At 40.3% G+C, this 17,115-nt stretch overlaps 1 protein-coding gene across 2 annotated transcripts in view; it reads left to right on the top strand.

Moving 5' to 3' along the window:
• Nucleotides 1-16,455, top strand: part of unc5b (unc-5 netrin receptor B) — a 53,435-nt gene extending 36,980 nt beyond the window's left edge. Inside the window, exons 6-18 of one of the 2 annotated variants that reach the window (XM_042010965.1) lie at nt 810-990; nt 1,354-1,521; nt 1,966-2,130; nt 3,981-4,013; nt 8,957-9,151; nt 9,557-9,925; nt 10,047-10,134; nt 10,383-10,557; nt 10,643-10,882; nt 12,514-12,663; nt 13,184-13,348; nt 13,463-13,641; nt 13,812-16,455. In XM_042010965.1, coding sequence (XP_041866899.1) covers nt 810-990; nt 1,354-1,521; nt 1,966-2,130; nt 3,981-4,013; nt 8,957-9,151; nt 9,557-9,925; nt 10,047-10,134; nt 10,383-10,557; nt 10,643-10,882; nt 12,514-12,663; nt 13,184-13,348; nt 13,463-13,641; nt 13,812-13,977 — 2,274 coding nt within the window. In that variant the 3' untranslated portion in view covers nt 13,978-16,455. The remainder of the gene's footprint in view (nt 1-809; nt 991-1,353; nt 1,522-1,965; nt 2,131-3,980; nt 4,014-8,956; nt 9,152-9,556; nt 9,926-10,046; nt 10,135-10,382; nt 10,558-10,642; nt 10,883-12,513; nt 12,664-13,183; nt 13,349-13,462; nt 13,642-13,811) is intronic. The other variant, XM_042010967.1, reaches the window with a different exon arrangement.
• Nucleotides 16,456-17,115: the final 660 nt, after the last annotated feature.

Raw genomic sequence — 17,115 nt, forward strand, 5'->3', positions numbered from 1 at the left:
CATCAGTAAAAAAAACTACTAGAACACATAAATATCAGTCAATATATCCTCTGTTAATTCAGCAAAACAGCTACAAATGCTTAAATCAACATTATGTCGCACGTTAACACTGAGCTGTTCTGACTGTACAACAGAATGTCAAATGGGCTCATTTTGACAGAAAAAAGCAACATAATACATCATTATGGAAAACAAAATGATTCGTGAATATGATTAAGAATGCCTGTTTTGCCAAGCTGTGCTGCTTTTTAGTGACTTAAAAACATGATTACAGTATGACACAAAAAGCTCATAGCATGAAAGGATAATAAAACAAAAATAAGGTCATGTAATCATTTATGAGCATAAAAATGGAATCTCTGATGTTAGACAATAAATGCCACTTGTGTTGCTTGTGGTAGTTAGCTATGATGTAATGCTCACTATTAAGGAGGATGTGTTGTCTTTTTTTTTATGTGTGTGAAGAATGATAAAATTTCAGAAGTGTTTGATTATTGCCGTGAGTTGTGATGGTTTAATACTCTGCAGGTTTATGGTGTTTACTGAATGGCCCTGTGCGTAGCGTGCTGACTCATGTTTATGCATAAACACCTGCTGATTTGTACAATGATTCATGTTGAATAACACAAAGGGATAAAACTTTTAGGGCTACATTATTGCTCATCTTTTAATTAGTACATTATTTGTTTGTTGTTCTGTTGATTAATTATAACATTATTATTTCTTGTTCCTTAGTAGATCCCTCTCTTTGTCATCTTGTGGAGTTTGATGTCAGCGGTATGTGACTGTCTTCTCTTGTATCCTGGTAGGTGGACTGGCTGAAGAATGAGGATGTTATAGATCCGTCGCAGGACTCCAACTTCCTGATCACCATTGATCATGATCTGATCATCAAGCAGGCCAGACTCTCAGACACAGCTAACTACACGTGCGTGGCTCGAAACGTGGTGGCCAAAAGACGCAGCAGCACAGCAACTCTAATTGTTTATGGTAAAGTATACTCCAGATCTTCTTTTTTTATTCATTTCTCAAGTCTCACAATGAGACTACCTCTTCCAATTTATGGAAGATTCTAGCATATATTCGGAACATAAAATGCTAATTTTGGAGGGGTTTTCCCTTGGTTTTGCATGTATTACTCTGAGTGATAGCATAACATGCAAATGAGAAAATGTGACATTTTAGCAGCTCTGTGCATAAATGCAAGTTTTAAATAACTGAAGAAACTTCATAAAGTTTGTAGCTATTTTCTATACGCATAAAATATGGTAGGCAGTAAGAAAGCAAATGAATGTGGTAAATACAAGACTGTGCAATTGAAGGTCTTTCCTTGTCTCTGTGTGTCTGTTTCAGTGAGTGGAGGCTGGTCTTCTTGGACTGAATGGTCAGAGTGTAACGCCCAGTGTGGGCGGGGCTGGCAGCGTCGAACTCGGAGCTGCACCAATCCCGCCCCTCTGAATGGAGGAGCCTTCTGTGAGGGCCCACCAGTGCAGAGAGTAACCTGCACCACACTGTGCCCAGGTACAGAAGTCAGGATAGAATTTTAATAACATTTTCCTTTAAAAATAGTCATGCACTGTAATATCAGAATATTTCCAAAATAGGTGCAAATTCCAGCAAAAACCAGAATAATTGTGAAGCTTTTGCCAACTTTTAAAAAATCAATGTGTTTTTTTTTGTTTGTTTTTTTTTTTTACATTAAACCGAGTGTTTAGCCCTCAGACCTGAAAATCAACTTTAACAATTTTCATATAGCTCCCAGAAATGTTTTACTGTCAAACTCCATTCCAACTGTGTTGATTTTGCCATGTGTCACATTATCCTGACTCCAAAGCAGCAAACTGCAAAACAAAGACACTTCCAGCAATTACATCATCCACCATAATAATGTCATGTACAATCTCCTTCTACCTGGAGCCATGTAAAAGGACTGTAAAAGGACTCATATCTATGTTGTCATTCCAGTGGACGGAGGCTGGACAGAGTGGGCAAAGTGGTCCGCCTGCGGGACTGAGTGCACCCACTGGCGCAGCCGTGAGTGTCAAGCCCCCCCACCCATCAATGGAGGAAAGCACTGCAGCGGCAGCATGATGGAGAGCAAAAATTGCACTGAGGGGCTGTGTGCAAGAAGTAAGTCTCCACTTTGTTTGAAGTGACTTAGTGGTTACGTAAATGTCAAGTCAAGGTAAATATTTAGTTTGATGTGAGATAAATATTCTTCCCTCTGCCCTTCACTGCCTTCATTAGCATTTGGCAAATTCAGTTTACTAATGCAAATAGTTCAACTGTGTAAAATCTGAAAGAAAATTCCAAATGTAGCCATAGGGGTAAATTCCCTGACAGCATGTTTGCTGCTTCAGGTGGTTGTTCAGTTGATAATAGAAAATCTTGCCCGCAGTGATTTCTTTGCTCCTGGTTCACAGTTTTATAAAGTGAATAGCATTTCAAAGCTATTTTGTATAGAGCCGTATTCCTGAGGTGTTTAGCAATCGCAGCGCCGCTAAAGTGTGAATGTGTGGAGAGATGAAAGTTAAAAGAGCCAAGTCACAAAAAGATGATTCATGAGGGAAAATTTAGCTTCACAAAGAAAGAAGGAAACTGATCCCCATCTAAAGAGCACAGACGGAAAGAAGGAGACAAAGAATGAAAGCACAAGTGCAGGCTAAGAGAGCGGATCGAGTGGGAAGTGAGCATGACACGGCCAAGTCAAAAATTAGCACGGGGAAGAGCATATGAGAGTGAGTCAGACTCACACTGACACCCGATGTGCAGCCTGTGATGAGCTGGGAGGAATCCAGCTGACAGTGCATTAGAATCTTAAAGTTGCACATCCACAAAGGCAGTGAGATACATTCAAGAACACACTTTTAAAAGTCACGCAAGACTCAAAGCAAGCCTCCTGAATGTGTGTGCAGTGTGGGTAATCACATCCACACTCAAAGCAACACTGCTTTAAATCTGTCAGACACACACGCAAGACCATAAACAGACTTCTGTGCGGCTGTGAGACAAGACAAATACACTGTTTGATTTGGCCATACGGAGAAAAGCATTCTCAGGAGGCCATCAGGAAAATGAGTACAGAAGTAGTTCTGACAGAGAGGAAGGATGGGAAGCTCTTTTCTATAGACAGTCTTCAAGTGTGTACCTTGGCAAACTACAGATCACTAACTGACATCTATATTTTCCCTGAATGCTAATCCAGTTTTTCTGTGGTCACAAGCTGCCCTGATTAAATTCAGACAACCAAATATTAAAACCTCACTCCAATAGCTTTGTGTAATACCCCAGTCATAAATGTAAAGTCCTCTGAGACATCATGACCCGTCATATTCACTGTGTCGTTGTAGATTCTAATTGATGTTGGATGAATGGCAAACTTAGGAAAGCCATTTGGTCTTTTGATGATGCTATGGAGAGAAGGTTATTTGATTTGAGATCCACTAAGTGGCACAATCCTGAAAGATGGTTTTGATTTTCTTCAAACTGCTTAGGGATGATTCACATTGGTGTTATCTTTGAAATGACTGCTCCCATTGGGACAGATTTTTGTTTTCATAGGAAGAAGGTGATAACATACCCTGCGGGGTTTACAGAGACATGGTTTTAATCTATGGTGTGTACCACACAAACACCACTGCCCTTGTTCATCTCTAAAATAGTAAATTGGCTGTTCTCATCCAGTCAGTTTGAAATAGACTGTTTTTTTCTTTCATAAAATATAAACTATTCTGTTCAACTTCATTCTACAGTTTCTTCTTATTATTACTATTATATCTTCAGTGTTAATATTTTTCTTTAATAGTAGTATGTATTTTTGTTTCAATTTATATTTTCATTGTTGATGAATTATTGCTTTCATATTTTTTTCCTGTATTAAATGATCATATATTTCATTTGCATAACAATCAGTCCATCCATTTTTATATTTTTGTTTGCTTTCTTTTCTTCTTCTCTTGTTTTTTCTCCTGTTCAAACAGATAAAAAGATCTCTATTGAACATACAAGCCATCGTAAGTTCACCATCCATGACTTTACTCTTTCACTAATTCATACTGTTTAGTTACTGTACAAGTGTGTGTGTATGTGTGTGTTCATACTAGTTTGGAGTCCTATCATCTGTTGCAGTGGAGTTCAGTGTGTCTAGCATTTTGTGTCATCTCAGATGAAGTTAGGATAAAACAGGTGTCACCTTCCTGTCCTACCTGTTTGTGAGTGTCATCTTCCTCTCATGTACGGTGTTGACAAAGCATAATTGAGGTTTTAAAGCTGGTTCAATGTTTATGCGATGCACCTCCTCCACCCATACTCATAGGCTGTGTCCGAATGTCCACCCCACTTCCTAACCCCTCGTTCACTACAAAGGGCTGCACTACATAGCACACTACATAGTGACTCATTCTCTTGGCGATTCGGACACAAAGCTGCCTTTTTTTTCCCTCGCTGCACACCACGTGACTACCGCCGTCACCACGGCAACCACAACCCGCGTCAAGATGTCATTCCAAATCCAATCCAAAGTTGTGTGTAAATATTTTTATTTTTATTCCTTATGTTGTATTTTATTCTTTGTTTGTTTGCTTATAGGTAATTTCGCGCAGCTCAATTTTTGCACCATGTTGAGCTTCTCCCTGCAATGCATTGTGGTCTATATTGACCTGTCTAGTGACCATCGATGCTCACTACTTTTCAAGATGCACTGTGGGTAATTTTGAGTGCCCTACTTTTTTCTCTCTGGACATTCTGACGCTCCGACAAAAAGGTGTGACCCCTATATAGGGCTCTAAATAGAGAGTAGGGTGCACATTCGGACACAACCTTAGTTCTGAAGCTTAGTATTTTTTGTTTTCTTTGTTTGGGGTTGGGGGGATGAAAAACATTTGATTTCTCACTGACTTTCAGTTCCTCTGTGATTTAGTGTACATCTAAGTGATGGTAATTCCTTTAGTTCAATGTGATGTGGACTCAGGGGAGAGTAGCCCCAGTAATGCACCTAATTTGCTATTGTTCAGTTTCTGATAATAAGTGCGGACGGCTGTCAGATTCGGTTCAGTCGCTCCACGTGAGCATGGGAGCTCCCTTCTGCCAGCCCGCCTGCCTCCGGCTTTCTTCTCCTCCACACATTTTGTTAGTCTCCCTACTGCTCTGCAGTGTCTTTGGCTATCCTTATCTCCTCTCCTCTCCTCAACACACTTATAATCCCTTTGTCCTCTCAACAAATCAAAACCTTATCTTCCTCCTTCCTGTCCTTTTTTTGCCAAATTGCTTCTCATCTAGTTCTCTCTTCCTCACTATATCCAGCTTGGCTTTTCCTTCTTGTTTTTTTCTTTTCTCCTTTTGTTGTTGCCTGCCAACTTTGCTCCTCATCTTCTTGCCTCTTCTCTGCTGTGGTGTGACTGGCTCACGTGTCCGGGTTGGGTCTGGCTCTGCTAGCATTGGGAAGTCAGGGCTAAGCATGGGGTGAAGAACCTGCTGACCAGTCAAAACCAATCCCACAGCAGGAAAGAATGAAAATAAATTAATCCCAGGGGAAAATTGTGATTTTTTTTTTCAAATAAAATCAATAATAAGATGAAGATGAAGGAGATAGTGACTTGTTCTGGAGGGTGATCTAGCAGGAATGATCTCCGGTACCTTTTGTGTTGCATTGAATTTAATGAAGCCTCACAGTGGCTCAGGCGGTAGAGCAGGTCGTCCAATGATCGGAAGGTCGGCGGTTCGATTCCAGCTCCCGCAGTCATCTGTCGTTGTGTCCTTGGGCAAGACACTTAACCCTCCCTTGCCTCCAGTGTTGGCATCGCTGGTGTATGAATGTGTGGATGAATGTTCGGTGATGGTCGGAGAGGCCGTAGGCGCAGACTGGCAGCCACGTTTCCGTCAGCTTGCCCCAGGGCAGCTGTGGCTACACACGTAGCTTACCATCACCAGGTATGAGTGAGGAGTGGATGAATAATGGATTCACACAATGTAAAGCGCTTTGGGTGCCTTGAAAAGCGCTATATAAATCTAATCCATTATTATTATTATTACACTTAATGCACTGTTTATTCACTGTGCTGTGTAGACAATGTGAAGAATCAAAATTTACAACATTGGTGCAGACATTGAATGATTTTAGCTTCCTTAAGAAGCTGCTCTGTCCCTTCTTGTAGATGGCCTGTGTTGTGTTTCCCTGTCCAGTATTTTTAGTTGAACTCCAAGGTACACCTCCACCACCACCTCCACCTCTTCTCCCAGGATGTAGACAGTGTTTTGTTTACTTCTGTGCCTCCTGAAGTCCTCAGTCATCTCTTTTGTTTTGTTTGTGTTCAAGATGAGGTTATTTTTTTTGCACCATTTCACAAATTGACAAGTTTTCTGTGCTCAGCTTCTTTTCCATCACTAATACACCCACAACTGCAGATTCGTCAGAGTATTTCTGTAGATGACTGGACTCAGAGTTGTATTAGAAGTCTGAGGTGTACAGTGTGAAGAGTAGTGGTGAGAGTACAGTCCCTTGTGGTGCTCCTGTGCTTCTGACCACCATCTCAGACACACGACCTTTTAGTCTCACAAACTGTGGTCTGTTTCTTAGCTAGTCATAAATCCAGGTGATTGTACCTAGATGTTTCCCATGGAATTTATGAAGATTCTCACATAATAGAGCAGACTGAATTGTATGAAAACACTTGAGAAATCAAAGAACAAGATCCTCAAAGTGTTGCCTAATTGGACCAGATGAGAGTGGGCTCTCTGAAGCAGGTAGATGATGGCGTCTTCAAACCCAAGCCCATTACAACATGCTAACTGTAATGGGTCCTGAAATGTGATCACTTGCTTATTGAGGTGAGCCAATAACAGTCTCTGGAGGAATTTCAAGATATGAGATGCTAGGATGACTGGTTTGTAGCCATTTGGTTCAGTTGGTTGGTATTTTTTGGGATATTTTTTGGAACAAGGCAGGATGTTTTCCACAGCACAGGATTTCTGTGGAAGAATGAAGGAGGGAGCAGGTGAAGTTAGGGCCACCCCCCACCCCAACCCACCCATTCTACTTTTGCTGTCCAGTACGCCCCCTCTTGGTTAGTAGAAACTCTTAATGAGACTCTGGGTACACTGGGAGTTAATTTTAAATGTTACAGATGGGCAACAAAAGCTATCTACATTATTCTGTGTAAAAATGCATTTCAAGTTTGAATTAAACCTAAAACCACAATTAACTTGATGCATCTGCAGATGCTCACAGACCAGCATCTGTTTTGCTACGTGGAGCTTTTTAGCATCATATTATCTGGGGTAATGCGATGCTAGTGTAAACCAGTTAGTGACTTGCTGTGACTGAATTAACATTGCTCACTGGTGAAGCAGTAAATTTAATAATGACACTGACAAACTCTGTAGGTGATTTGGATTTTTCACATCATGCTACTGATTTGCTTCGCATCAGTCTCCGTTCCAATACTGCTTTACTGAATCTGATCTAACATCTTCAGAACTTCCAGTCTATTTAATGCTTAATCCCTTCTATTTGTTTACTAGACAATGTCTCCATGTTGAGCTGTAATACTTCAAAGGTAACATTAGTGGGGGAGTAAGCACTAAAATGACACATGTCAGCTTCAACTGAACAAAGGAGCTGCATTTTTACACAGAGGGAGGACTTTTAATGATTTTTTTGGGATATTTTTTGCTCACGTACAGCACAGCAAAGACAGACGGGGAATGTGGGCAGAGAGCATGAGAATGATGTGCACTGAGGGTGTGACTGGCAGGGACTCTGCTGTTGAGGGCATTTTAGACCCAGTGATCTTCCCTCTAACCATTCAGCTGCCAGGTTGCCCTTAGGACTGTCGATATCATCCTCAATCTGTTGCATTGTAATAGCGTCAGGGTCTGACCAGTTTAAGCCCAGTATTGAAGAGGAGCAACTGAAGTAAGTGTATTCATGCACAGATGGGTTTGCCAGTATTGTTTTAGGTAGATATCAAAGTTAATGAAAGAATTCAGCAATGACTATGCCCTTGTTTATTAATTTGATTAATAATGTTGTCCGAATTCTGTTTATATTATGCAGTTATTCCCCAAATAATTTATATCAATGCCAAATTTTTCTGGTGAGAAAAGACATAAAAGTGTCAACACACAGTCATTAATTGTGTTGGAGGTACTAATTACACATTTGTAACTACAATATATTTCTAAGTGAAAAAAATCTTAATATTAACATTAAATTCTGGAGGAAAACATCAGGTGGTCTTCGATTTGGGCAGTTTTTAACCTTCCAACTAGACACTCACCTGCTTTAGATGGAGTGGTGTACAAATAGTTAACAGAATAACATCAATATTCTGAAGCAGTCTGATCATAGTCCACTCCAGACCTGAGTCCAGACCCAAGTACCATTAAGAATCTGCCAGAAAAGCCAGAAAAAGACCTGGAGACTATTGCCAAACAGGAGTGGAGACACGTAAAAACCCTGTTAGCAGTTATTAAAGATTTTAACTCTTTTTAAAACAAAGAAAGACTTTGCTGTTGACGACCAAGACAGGGCATTAACAATGTCATACCACATTATTCACAAAAATACTTAATGAGCACTGATAGTGTTGTGTTTCATGACTTTCTCCTCCTGTTCATCACTTGTTTATAGGATTTTCTTAAATTTAAGTGGGGCTTAAGTGAATTTAGTCCAGTGTACAGTCACTGAAACTCAAGACCAGTTATCATAGCTTTTTTTTAAATAAATGGTCCAACTTAAAAAATGTGGTTTAAACACTGATGAGAGTTAAACAAAAATGAGTCAGATCTGCACTTTTCTAGTCTGATAATTGATTGTTGAAGACAAATAAGCAGTTTCAGTAGTAACATAAACTATAATAATTCATTCATTCTATTTACACTACAATACGTAGAAAATAAGATGATTCCTCATTTGCTGATGATGCATTGACTGGCTGCCTGTCGGCTCTCCTTTCAGCCATGGCTCAAGGTATGGGTGTAGCAGTCTACACTGGTTTGGTGGTGGCTTTGTTGCTGAGTGTGGTCATGGCACTGTGCGTGGGAGTGCTGGCATATCGCCGCCGATGTCGCCATCTCCACGGAGACATAACCGATTCTTCATCTGCTCTCACGGCTGCGTTCCACCCAGGCAACTACAAGCCTCCCAGACAGGGTGAGTTCTCACACAATGTGCACAGGCTACACATTTGTTTTCAGTTTATCTTTTTGTCATTGTTTATTTTCTGACCCACTTGTGTTTTTAGACACTTTCACAGAAGCTTTTTGTCAGAATTCAGTTCACTATCTCATTGCTATTTTTATCACCCCATGAATTAATTGTGCCATTATCTCTTCTCAGTCAGCTCTCCGTTCTTTGCTGCATTGCATTTTTCACATTTTAAGCATTTTTCATGGTGTCCCTCCTCTTGGTCTTGCCATCAAATATTAATTAATTAATTAATTAATTATATCAACATTAATCCATTTCACTCGCTTCACTTTTAGCAGTTTCAGCCCTGCTTTTGTCATTTCTGGAGATAAGAAAACAGCTTCTTCCCTCTCCTCCCTTTGTCCACAGATAACCCACACCCCCTGCATCCCTCAGCTCCTCCTGATCTGACAGCCACAGCAGGCACTTTCCGAGGGCCACTCTTCTCCTTGCAGCAAGGGGTCAACGACAGCCCCCACAAAATTCCTATGACCACCTCTCCCTTGCTGGACCCTATTCCCAGCCTGAAAATCAAGGTGTACAACTCCTCCACTCTTTCCTCTCTGGAGCTCCCAGCTGACATTGGTTCAGGTGATGGAGAGATCCTCAGCCTGAAATCGGTGGGGACTGTTTGTAGAGAACGGGAGTTTCACAGCCACACTCTGTCCAGAGAGCCAGGGTTGAGCACTAGTGCCACCCTGGGAAACCTGGGAGGACGCCTTACCATCCCCAATACAGGTAATACACATCGCATGAAGCTATTTTTACAGTGAAGCCTGAATTCATTTACCTATACGGTGAATCAGTGTCCTCTTATGTTGATTACATTTAAAACTAAACTTGACATCTTCTCCCTCAGGTGTGAGTTTGTTGGTCCCGCCTGGCACAATCCCCCAGGGGAAGTTTTATGAGATGTACCTCATTATTAACAAGTGGGACAAAACAACGTGAGTGTCCTTCTTTACTCCTTTATTTCTCCTTCTGTCTCTGCAGCCGGGAGGCAGAATAGACCTCATTCTCACCTCAATCAGTTACTCTTCTAATGCAATTCTCGCTACTGTGAAGTTTATTTGGTGATTTTGTCATTTTTCCTGAGGACAGAAATTTGAACAAATTCCAAATATAGTCATGGCAATTAGCTTTTAAAAAGGAAGAGCAGTATTTTGTTGCAAACTCATTGTGGGCAATATTACAGGTTACCATCTGAGGGCAGTCAGACCGTACTTAGTCCCGTGGTGAGCTGTGGCCCTTCTGGTATGCTACTGAATCGACCTGTGGTCCTTACTATGCCCCACTGTGCCCAGCTAGACACTCCTACACCTGACTGGACCCTTACACTCAAAACACAAACACACCAAGGTGCTTGGGAGGTGAGAATCGTTAAACTTGTATCAAATGGTGAATTTCTTCTTAGAGGCGGATGTATCATTAAAAGCACTTTTTGTCTTTTCTCAGGAGGTACTGACAGTAGGAGAAGAGACTTTGTCATCACCGTGCTACCTGCAGCTAGAGGAGGAATGTTGTCACATCCTTATGGAGCAGCTGGGAACGTACGGCCTCGTAGGCCAGTCCTGCCCTCCACAACCTGCCTGCAAACGCCTGCAGCTGGCTCTGTTTGCCCCTCGAGCACCATGTCTCTCTCTGGACTACAGTCTCCGGATCTACTGTATCCATGACACTCCACATGCACTCAAGGTACCTCTTGTGTTTTCATACGCCTCCTTTTATCTGTGTGGATACATGTGTGTCTGCATATCTGCACCTTTTAGCTTCAAAGGAGATTAATCACATGAGTCAATGTTGCATTTTTTTTATTTGCAGCACATGGTATGTTTCTTCTCGTAGCTTTCATTTTTATCATGTTATGGTATACTGCATTGCATCTCTAATGAAATTGAAATTGCATGATCTCCTCTGTAGTGTTTCAGGAATTTAGAATAACTCAGCATTTGGACAACACTCTTCCAAACTCTATTTCTGTGAGACATTTTTTCCTCTACTTATGAGACTCTTAAGCCTTTTAAAAGCCCACCTCTCTGCTTCCTACTTCTTTGGAACTTTCTTTAGGGTTGAGATGGTTTGTGAGTAACTTTTATCTTCACAGTGATCTAGCCTTAAGGGGAAATCCTTGGAAAATGTCATATTTCTATGAATTTTAACAAAATCTTAAGAGTATGAGCCCTTTGTACCAGGAAGCTTCATGTACATGGCACCAGCTGCTTGCAGTCATTCTGCATTTGCTGAACACTGCCATGCTGGTAATTTCGCTCTGAAGAGGACTGTTTTTGCCAGTGCATAAAGTTGTAACTCAGCTTGAACTAAATTTTTTTTTTTCAATTCTCACCATGAAATAATTTTTAGAACATTTGCAAAAAGATTTCCTTGAAAGCCCTCTCAAATATTATTTTCATGTTTCCTGAAAATATTAAAAATTATAGTTTGAATATTAAAAGTATTTCTATGACTTAGCATGGCATTGTATGTGATTTCTCTTTCTTTGAATAGTCAAATTGGTCCAAGTTATTTAAGCAAATCCAGATATGTCATAGTTTTTTTTAATCCCGTAATTTGACCTTCTTTGTTAAAACCTCATGTCTACATTAACTTCACACATTTTCACTAGTGCTCCCATAAAAAAGAATCCTTGAAGTATAATTATAACAGATTGTTTTTTTTTCTTTTATTAAGCAAAAAATGTATTTAAAAGTCACAAGCGAAAAGCATAACCATCAGAATAATAGGACTTGACATGCAAAGTCAAGAAACATAATAAAGTGAATTTAAAACTGTATGAATGGAATATAACAGATAGAAAGAGTGTGTGCTATATTGAGGCATGTCATAAAATAATAAAGTTAATATAAGTTATTTCCATAGTGGCTCTGGGCAATAGAGGCGCACTGTTGCCTCTCAACCCTTTAGATCTACCTTACCTCTCCAAATGAAATTTTAGGACAGTATATTGAATCTTCTTGTCCCAAAAGAAACAACAACTCAGAATAGTAGGAACTAACACAAATCCTGTACTAAACAATCAAGTGACTGAACTCTGTGGTTGAATATTTTTCTTCTTTGGAGGAAAAATTGGATGAAATGTTAGCAGACCAGCTAGGATAGTATGCATGAGCATGCGGTTTGCTGACATCACATTGGACGATTTCTGGCTGCTAAAGTTCAAACAGCTTTCACACTGTTGGCTTTCACACATTTCCGCTTGGAGAACCTGCAAAATGCACAACACATTTTAATCTGGAAGCAAGATTTGTGGAATTCATTAAGGTGTTAAAATAAATAGCTTGTCCTCTCTGTTCTCTGCGTCTGTGCAGGAGGTGCTGGACTTGGAGAGGAGTCTTGGTGGAGTTTTACTAGAAGATCCCAAGCCACTGCTCTTCAAGGATAGCTACCACAATCTTCGCCTGTCCATCCACGACATCCCTCACACTTACTGGAGAAGCAAACTTTTGGCCAAGTACCAGGTGACACATTTTAAATTGCTATATGTTATGTATCTAAAGCTTAAGGTGTGAAAGTAGTGAAAAATGTCAGTGTTGTTAATGAGAAAGACTACATAAAGAAAAATAATGGCTTAGAAAACTCACGATTTATGATAAACTCTAAAGTATATTGGTTGTTTTCTGTAAGAATACAACCTGTGGACTTAATACTATTCACTGCTGCCGTAAACACTGAAACTCCACTGTGTTCTCTCCGCTGCAGCACTGAGATTACAGTCTGAACCTGTTCTGAATAAACAAACAGGAAATCTGATGGTGGACCTAATTTATGGACATTGTGCTTTAGAAATAAATCTGTGCTCCCACACACACACAGATACACACAATATCCAGTATCTAACTATAGCACGTTTTCTACTCTTCAAATGGAAACTGCGTTCTAGATGATTCACGATTGTGCTGCTGAGAACAAAGCCACTTTCATTTAGTTTTGAGACTTTCCCTCTGGCTTTCTTCCTGAGCATGTGCATTTGTGTGACAGGAAATACCTTTCTACCACATTTGGAGTGGTAGTCAGAGACCCCTCCATTGCACCTTCAGCCTGGAGCGAGGCAGCCTGGCTGTGTCACAGCTCGCCTGCAAGATCTGTGTCCGGCAGGTGGAAGGGGAGGGACAGATATTCCAGCTGCATACAGATATCCAGGAGGTAATGGCGACAGCTGAAAGCTCCTTTGCCAAGCACTTATAAAGTTGTGATAAATATTGAAATGTTTACTCAAAGGTTAATCTCAATGACTCTTAACTTCTCAAAAAAAAACAGACTCAACCACCACACTCGCCTCTTCCCTCGGGAGGTACCTGCCTACCTTCTTCTCAAGTGGGACCCTACGCCTTTCGCCTGCCTGAATCCATCCGCCAGAAAATCTGTGCCAGTTTGGATGTGCCCAGTGCCCGAGGGTGTGACTGGAGATTACTGGCTCGCAGTCTGGGCTTTGACAGGTGAGAGCTTCATCATTATGAATACTGAATTCAAAAATGAAGTTGTCAAGATAAAGTTTTGCCAACAGTTTTTGGAACAAATGGCATTATTAATGATTTAATTTTTTTTTATAATCAGTAATGGAGCACCTCTTCCTTCTCACATATTGCCTCATCTTTCTTGTTCTCAGGTATTTGAACTACTTTGCCACAAAGCCAAGCCCCACAGGTGTTCTACTGGACTTATGGGAAGCATGTCACCAAGGTGACGCAGACCTGGTCTCTCTGGCAACCGCGCTGGAGGAGATGGGCAAAAGTGAGGTGCTAGTTGTCATGACAACAGATGGGGATTGTTGATTGGGCAAGGAACAAATGAGCAAGCAAGACATTTTTCTTTCCATCATTGGATGAAAATGAGAATACCTGCCTATGAATATGCACATGCTGACACAAATCTTTAATCCACAGAGCATTTGGGTTGTTTAACACATACCCTCTGTACTCCTCTGCCTCACCTCTTGTTTTGCTAATCCATGATGGACAACTGTAGCTACATATCAACCATAACCCATTCCCATGCGGACCACTCCACTCCTAACTTGATTCAGCTTGAAATTTCAGAAGTAATGCTGCATCCGAAAGATGGAAAACTAGTTAGAGTGTACCAAGGCGTAAAACTGGTGTAAAGTCATCTGACAAATGTGATGTCAACTGTCTTTGATTTCTGAAAAAGAAATTATTCTTGATTACTGACAACAATGCTTTGGGAAAAACAGTCATCTATGTATTCAACACTCACAATAACACCATTCCTAACATGAAATTGCCCATATTTCCATAGCAGCTTAAAACTGTATAATTTAACATCTCGCCTCATGGCAGTGGCTTTCTTTCTTTTTTCCTTTGCATGGAATGAGAGGCAGCACCTACCTGCCTGTAATCTCCTGAGGCTGCACACACACTCCAAGACACACATGGACAAAGTGGTCATTAATCAGCTCTGAGACACACGGACAAGGATTACTTGTCTAACTGCTTCGTAAAAAGATCAAACCCTCCAGGTTTGAGTCATATCGCTTCTGGCTGGAGAAAAGCTGCCTCTTCTTTCTGGTGGGAGATTGAATTGCAAAGTTAGTTTCAGAATTGGCAGATAACTTGACTGACTCTTTATATTGTACCAACAAATGCCTCAAAGCTTTGGCATATCATTCTGACTCACAGGGGTGTTTCTCTTTCATCTCTCCTTGCATTCCTCTATCGCTCTGCCACACTCCTATCTGCTGAGAATAAACTGCATCATCCCTTAAAAGTTTCCTTTGGGGAACGCTCTTTAATTTATTATCCATATTTGTGGATTGCTTTTTCATTGTCATGAACATTATGATCATATAGAGCCAATTTTATCCTTTGTGCTTGTTTGTGTAGGCTACTGAGCTGCTTTTTTTTTTTTCATCCTAGTAGAGTGAGGCAAATGGGAAATTTAGGCGCACAGTTGATGTCTTTGTTGTGAGTAACAAAACCATTTTTTATTTTTATGTTGTTTTTTTTACATTGTGCATCTATTGAAAATGTAAAAAATAAGATGTAATACTCAATTAGAGATGATCCCGGTGAATTTATTGAAAGTTTAATCATGGAGGCATTTTGCTTTACTGTAACTTAAAAACAGTTCCCACTGTTAAGTGATAACTATTGAATAAATTTGCCTTATTTTGAGACAGTTGTGCAGCAAGGGACCATATACAGAAATGTACCTCAACACAAACTGAATTATAGTTTAATTAGTTGATGACACATGTAACTATGCCATGCCTCTTTTTACTCAGATTGAAATATAGTGTTGATCTTCTTCCTAAGCTGCCTGCTTTGTGATCAGGGTCCTCAAGCTGTTTGCATTATCACTGTTGTCAGATAGGAACTGAAATTCTGTCATTGCAGCATCATCATCATTTCTATTCTGTTATTGAGTCTTTTTTCCCCCAAAGCAAAAGAAAAAAAAGTGTTCACATCTTTAAATGACAAAAACCAAAACACTGGCAGTATCCCACCTCTTCAGCAGTGAGTCATGTCACTGTTTTGTGTGAATGAACTGAGCATTTGTGCGCATATGTGTGTGTGTGTGTGTGTGTGTGAATGGGTATGTGTGGGCAGGTGGGTGTGCACATACAACATGTGCACATTCTTAAGATCTGTCATTTCTCTGTGTAAGTGCTATGCAAGTACAAAGGAAAAGTGAAGCATTTCCACTTCTTTTGTTTCTTGGAAGAGTAACTCTATTTTTACAGATAAGGACATTGACAGGGTTTTGATTTTGTATCCTAAAGTGGTTTAACACACCTGGAGATGTTTGTCTGTGTTGGAAGTCTCCATCTGGACTGGGAAACTTGGATCACTGTCCGTGGAAGCTAAAGGAGTCAAAAGCTTCAGCACATGTTGTGACTAACATTGTGAACTTGTACCCTGCAGGTCTTTGCCATGAAGAAATACCTAAACACAACCAGTTCGGTGCTTTGGATGCCTGAACACTTCTCTAACTTCTTTTTACAGAGACTGGCTAGCTTTAGATTACAGTGTTTATTCATACAGTTCACTTCAGTGTCCACTGGATTTTTGGCCATATTGCTGGAAAACTTATGCTGGAGCTGTACTGGATTTGAACTTGCTCCCTTCAAAGAGATAAACTCAGCCTTTGTTCAAGAAGTCAGACATTTTTACAGAAAACAAAATGGATTCAGTGACATTATTTTGTCTCTGTCAAGTACCAATTGTAAATAAATGTCTAGCCTTCTTACCTGTAACTAAATATAATTTTTATGCAATAAATTATATTTCTTAGTTTAACAGCACTGTTTGTGTGTTTTGTGTTTTCATAAATTAAAAATCTCGTCTGGGACATGACACTCAATACTACAGGACAAAATTGCTCCTAACTGGCATTTGTTTGGTCACTTACACCTCATTTTATTGAAAATGCTCAACCTGTTACTTCACACCTCAATGGGAAATTCCCTTTAGGTCCATTTAGCTTTGAAAGCTTTTAACTGGCAGTCTGACAGGCCCTCACATTAACAAGGTCTTGGAGACACTAATAGTGGCCTTCAAGGATTGAGTTGGGCATTTACATCGAGGGTTGTAACCTTGGTTTGGGGAATTGTTGGATTAGGCTCTTCTATCAAGAACAAAGTGAGTCATCCATAGTGATTGTGCAGTGCAGCATGATTGTAATGGCAGGCAATGCTGTGCACCTGTTTTATTAATTAAATGCACTGCTAATTAGGGACTGACTTGGCACCCTTCAGTGCATGAGCTAACTGAACCTTTTGTAATTTGTAAAACGGTGGGGTAACAGCTGACTTCATCCTCAACTTAACAACCCCTGTATCCCAACACATAATGTTTTTGTTACTATTATGGGTAAGGATTGACAGTTCAACATTATATTGAATACATGTAAAATTGAGAACCTACTGCATGTGCATGCCTATAGACAAGAAA

The sequence above is a fragment of the Melanotaenia boesemani genome, chromosome 16, assembly GCF_017639745.1.
Source record: "Melanotaenia boesemani isolate fMelBoe1 chromosome 16, fMelBoe1.pri, whole genome shotgun sequence".
Classification (NCBI taxonomy): Eukaryota; Metazoa; Chordata; class Actinopteri; order Atheriniformes; family Melanotaeniidae; genus Melanotaenia; species Melanotaenia boesemani.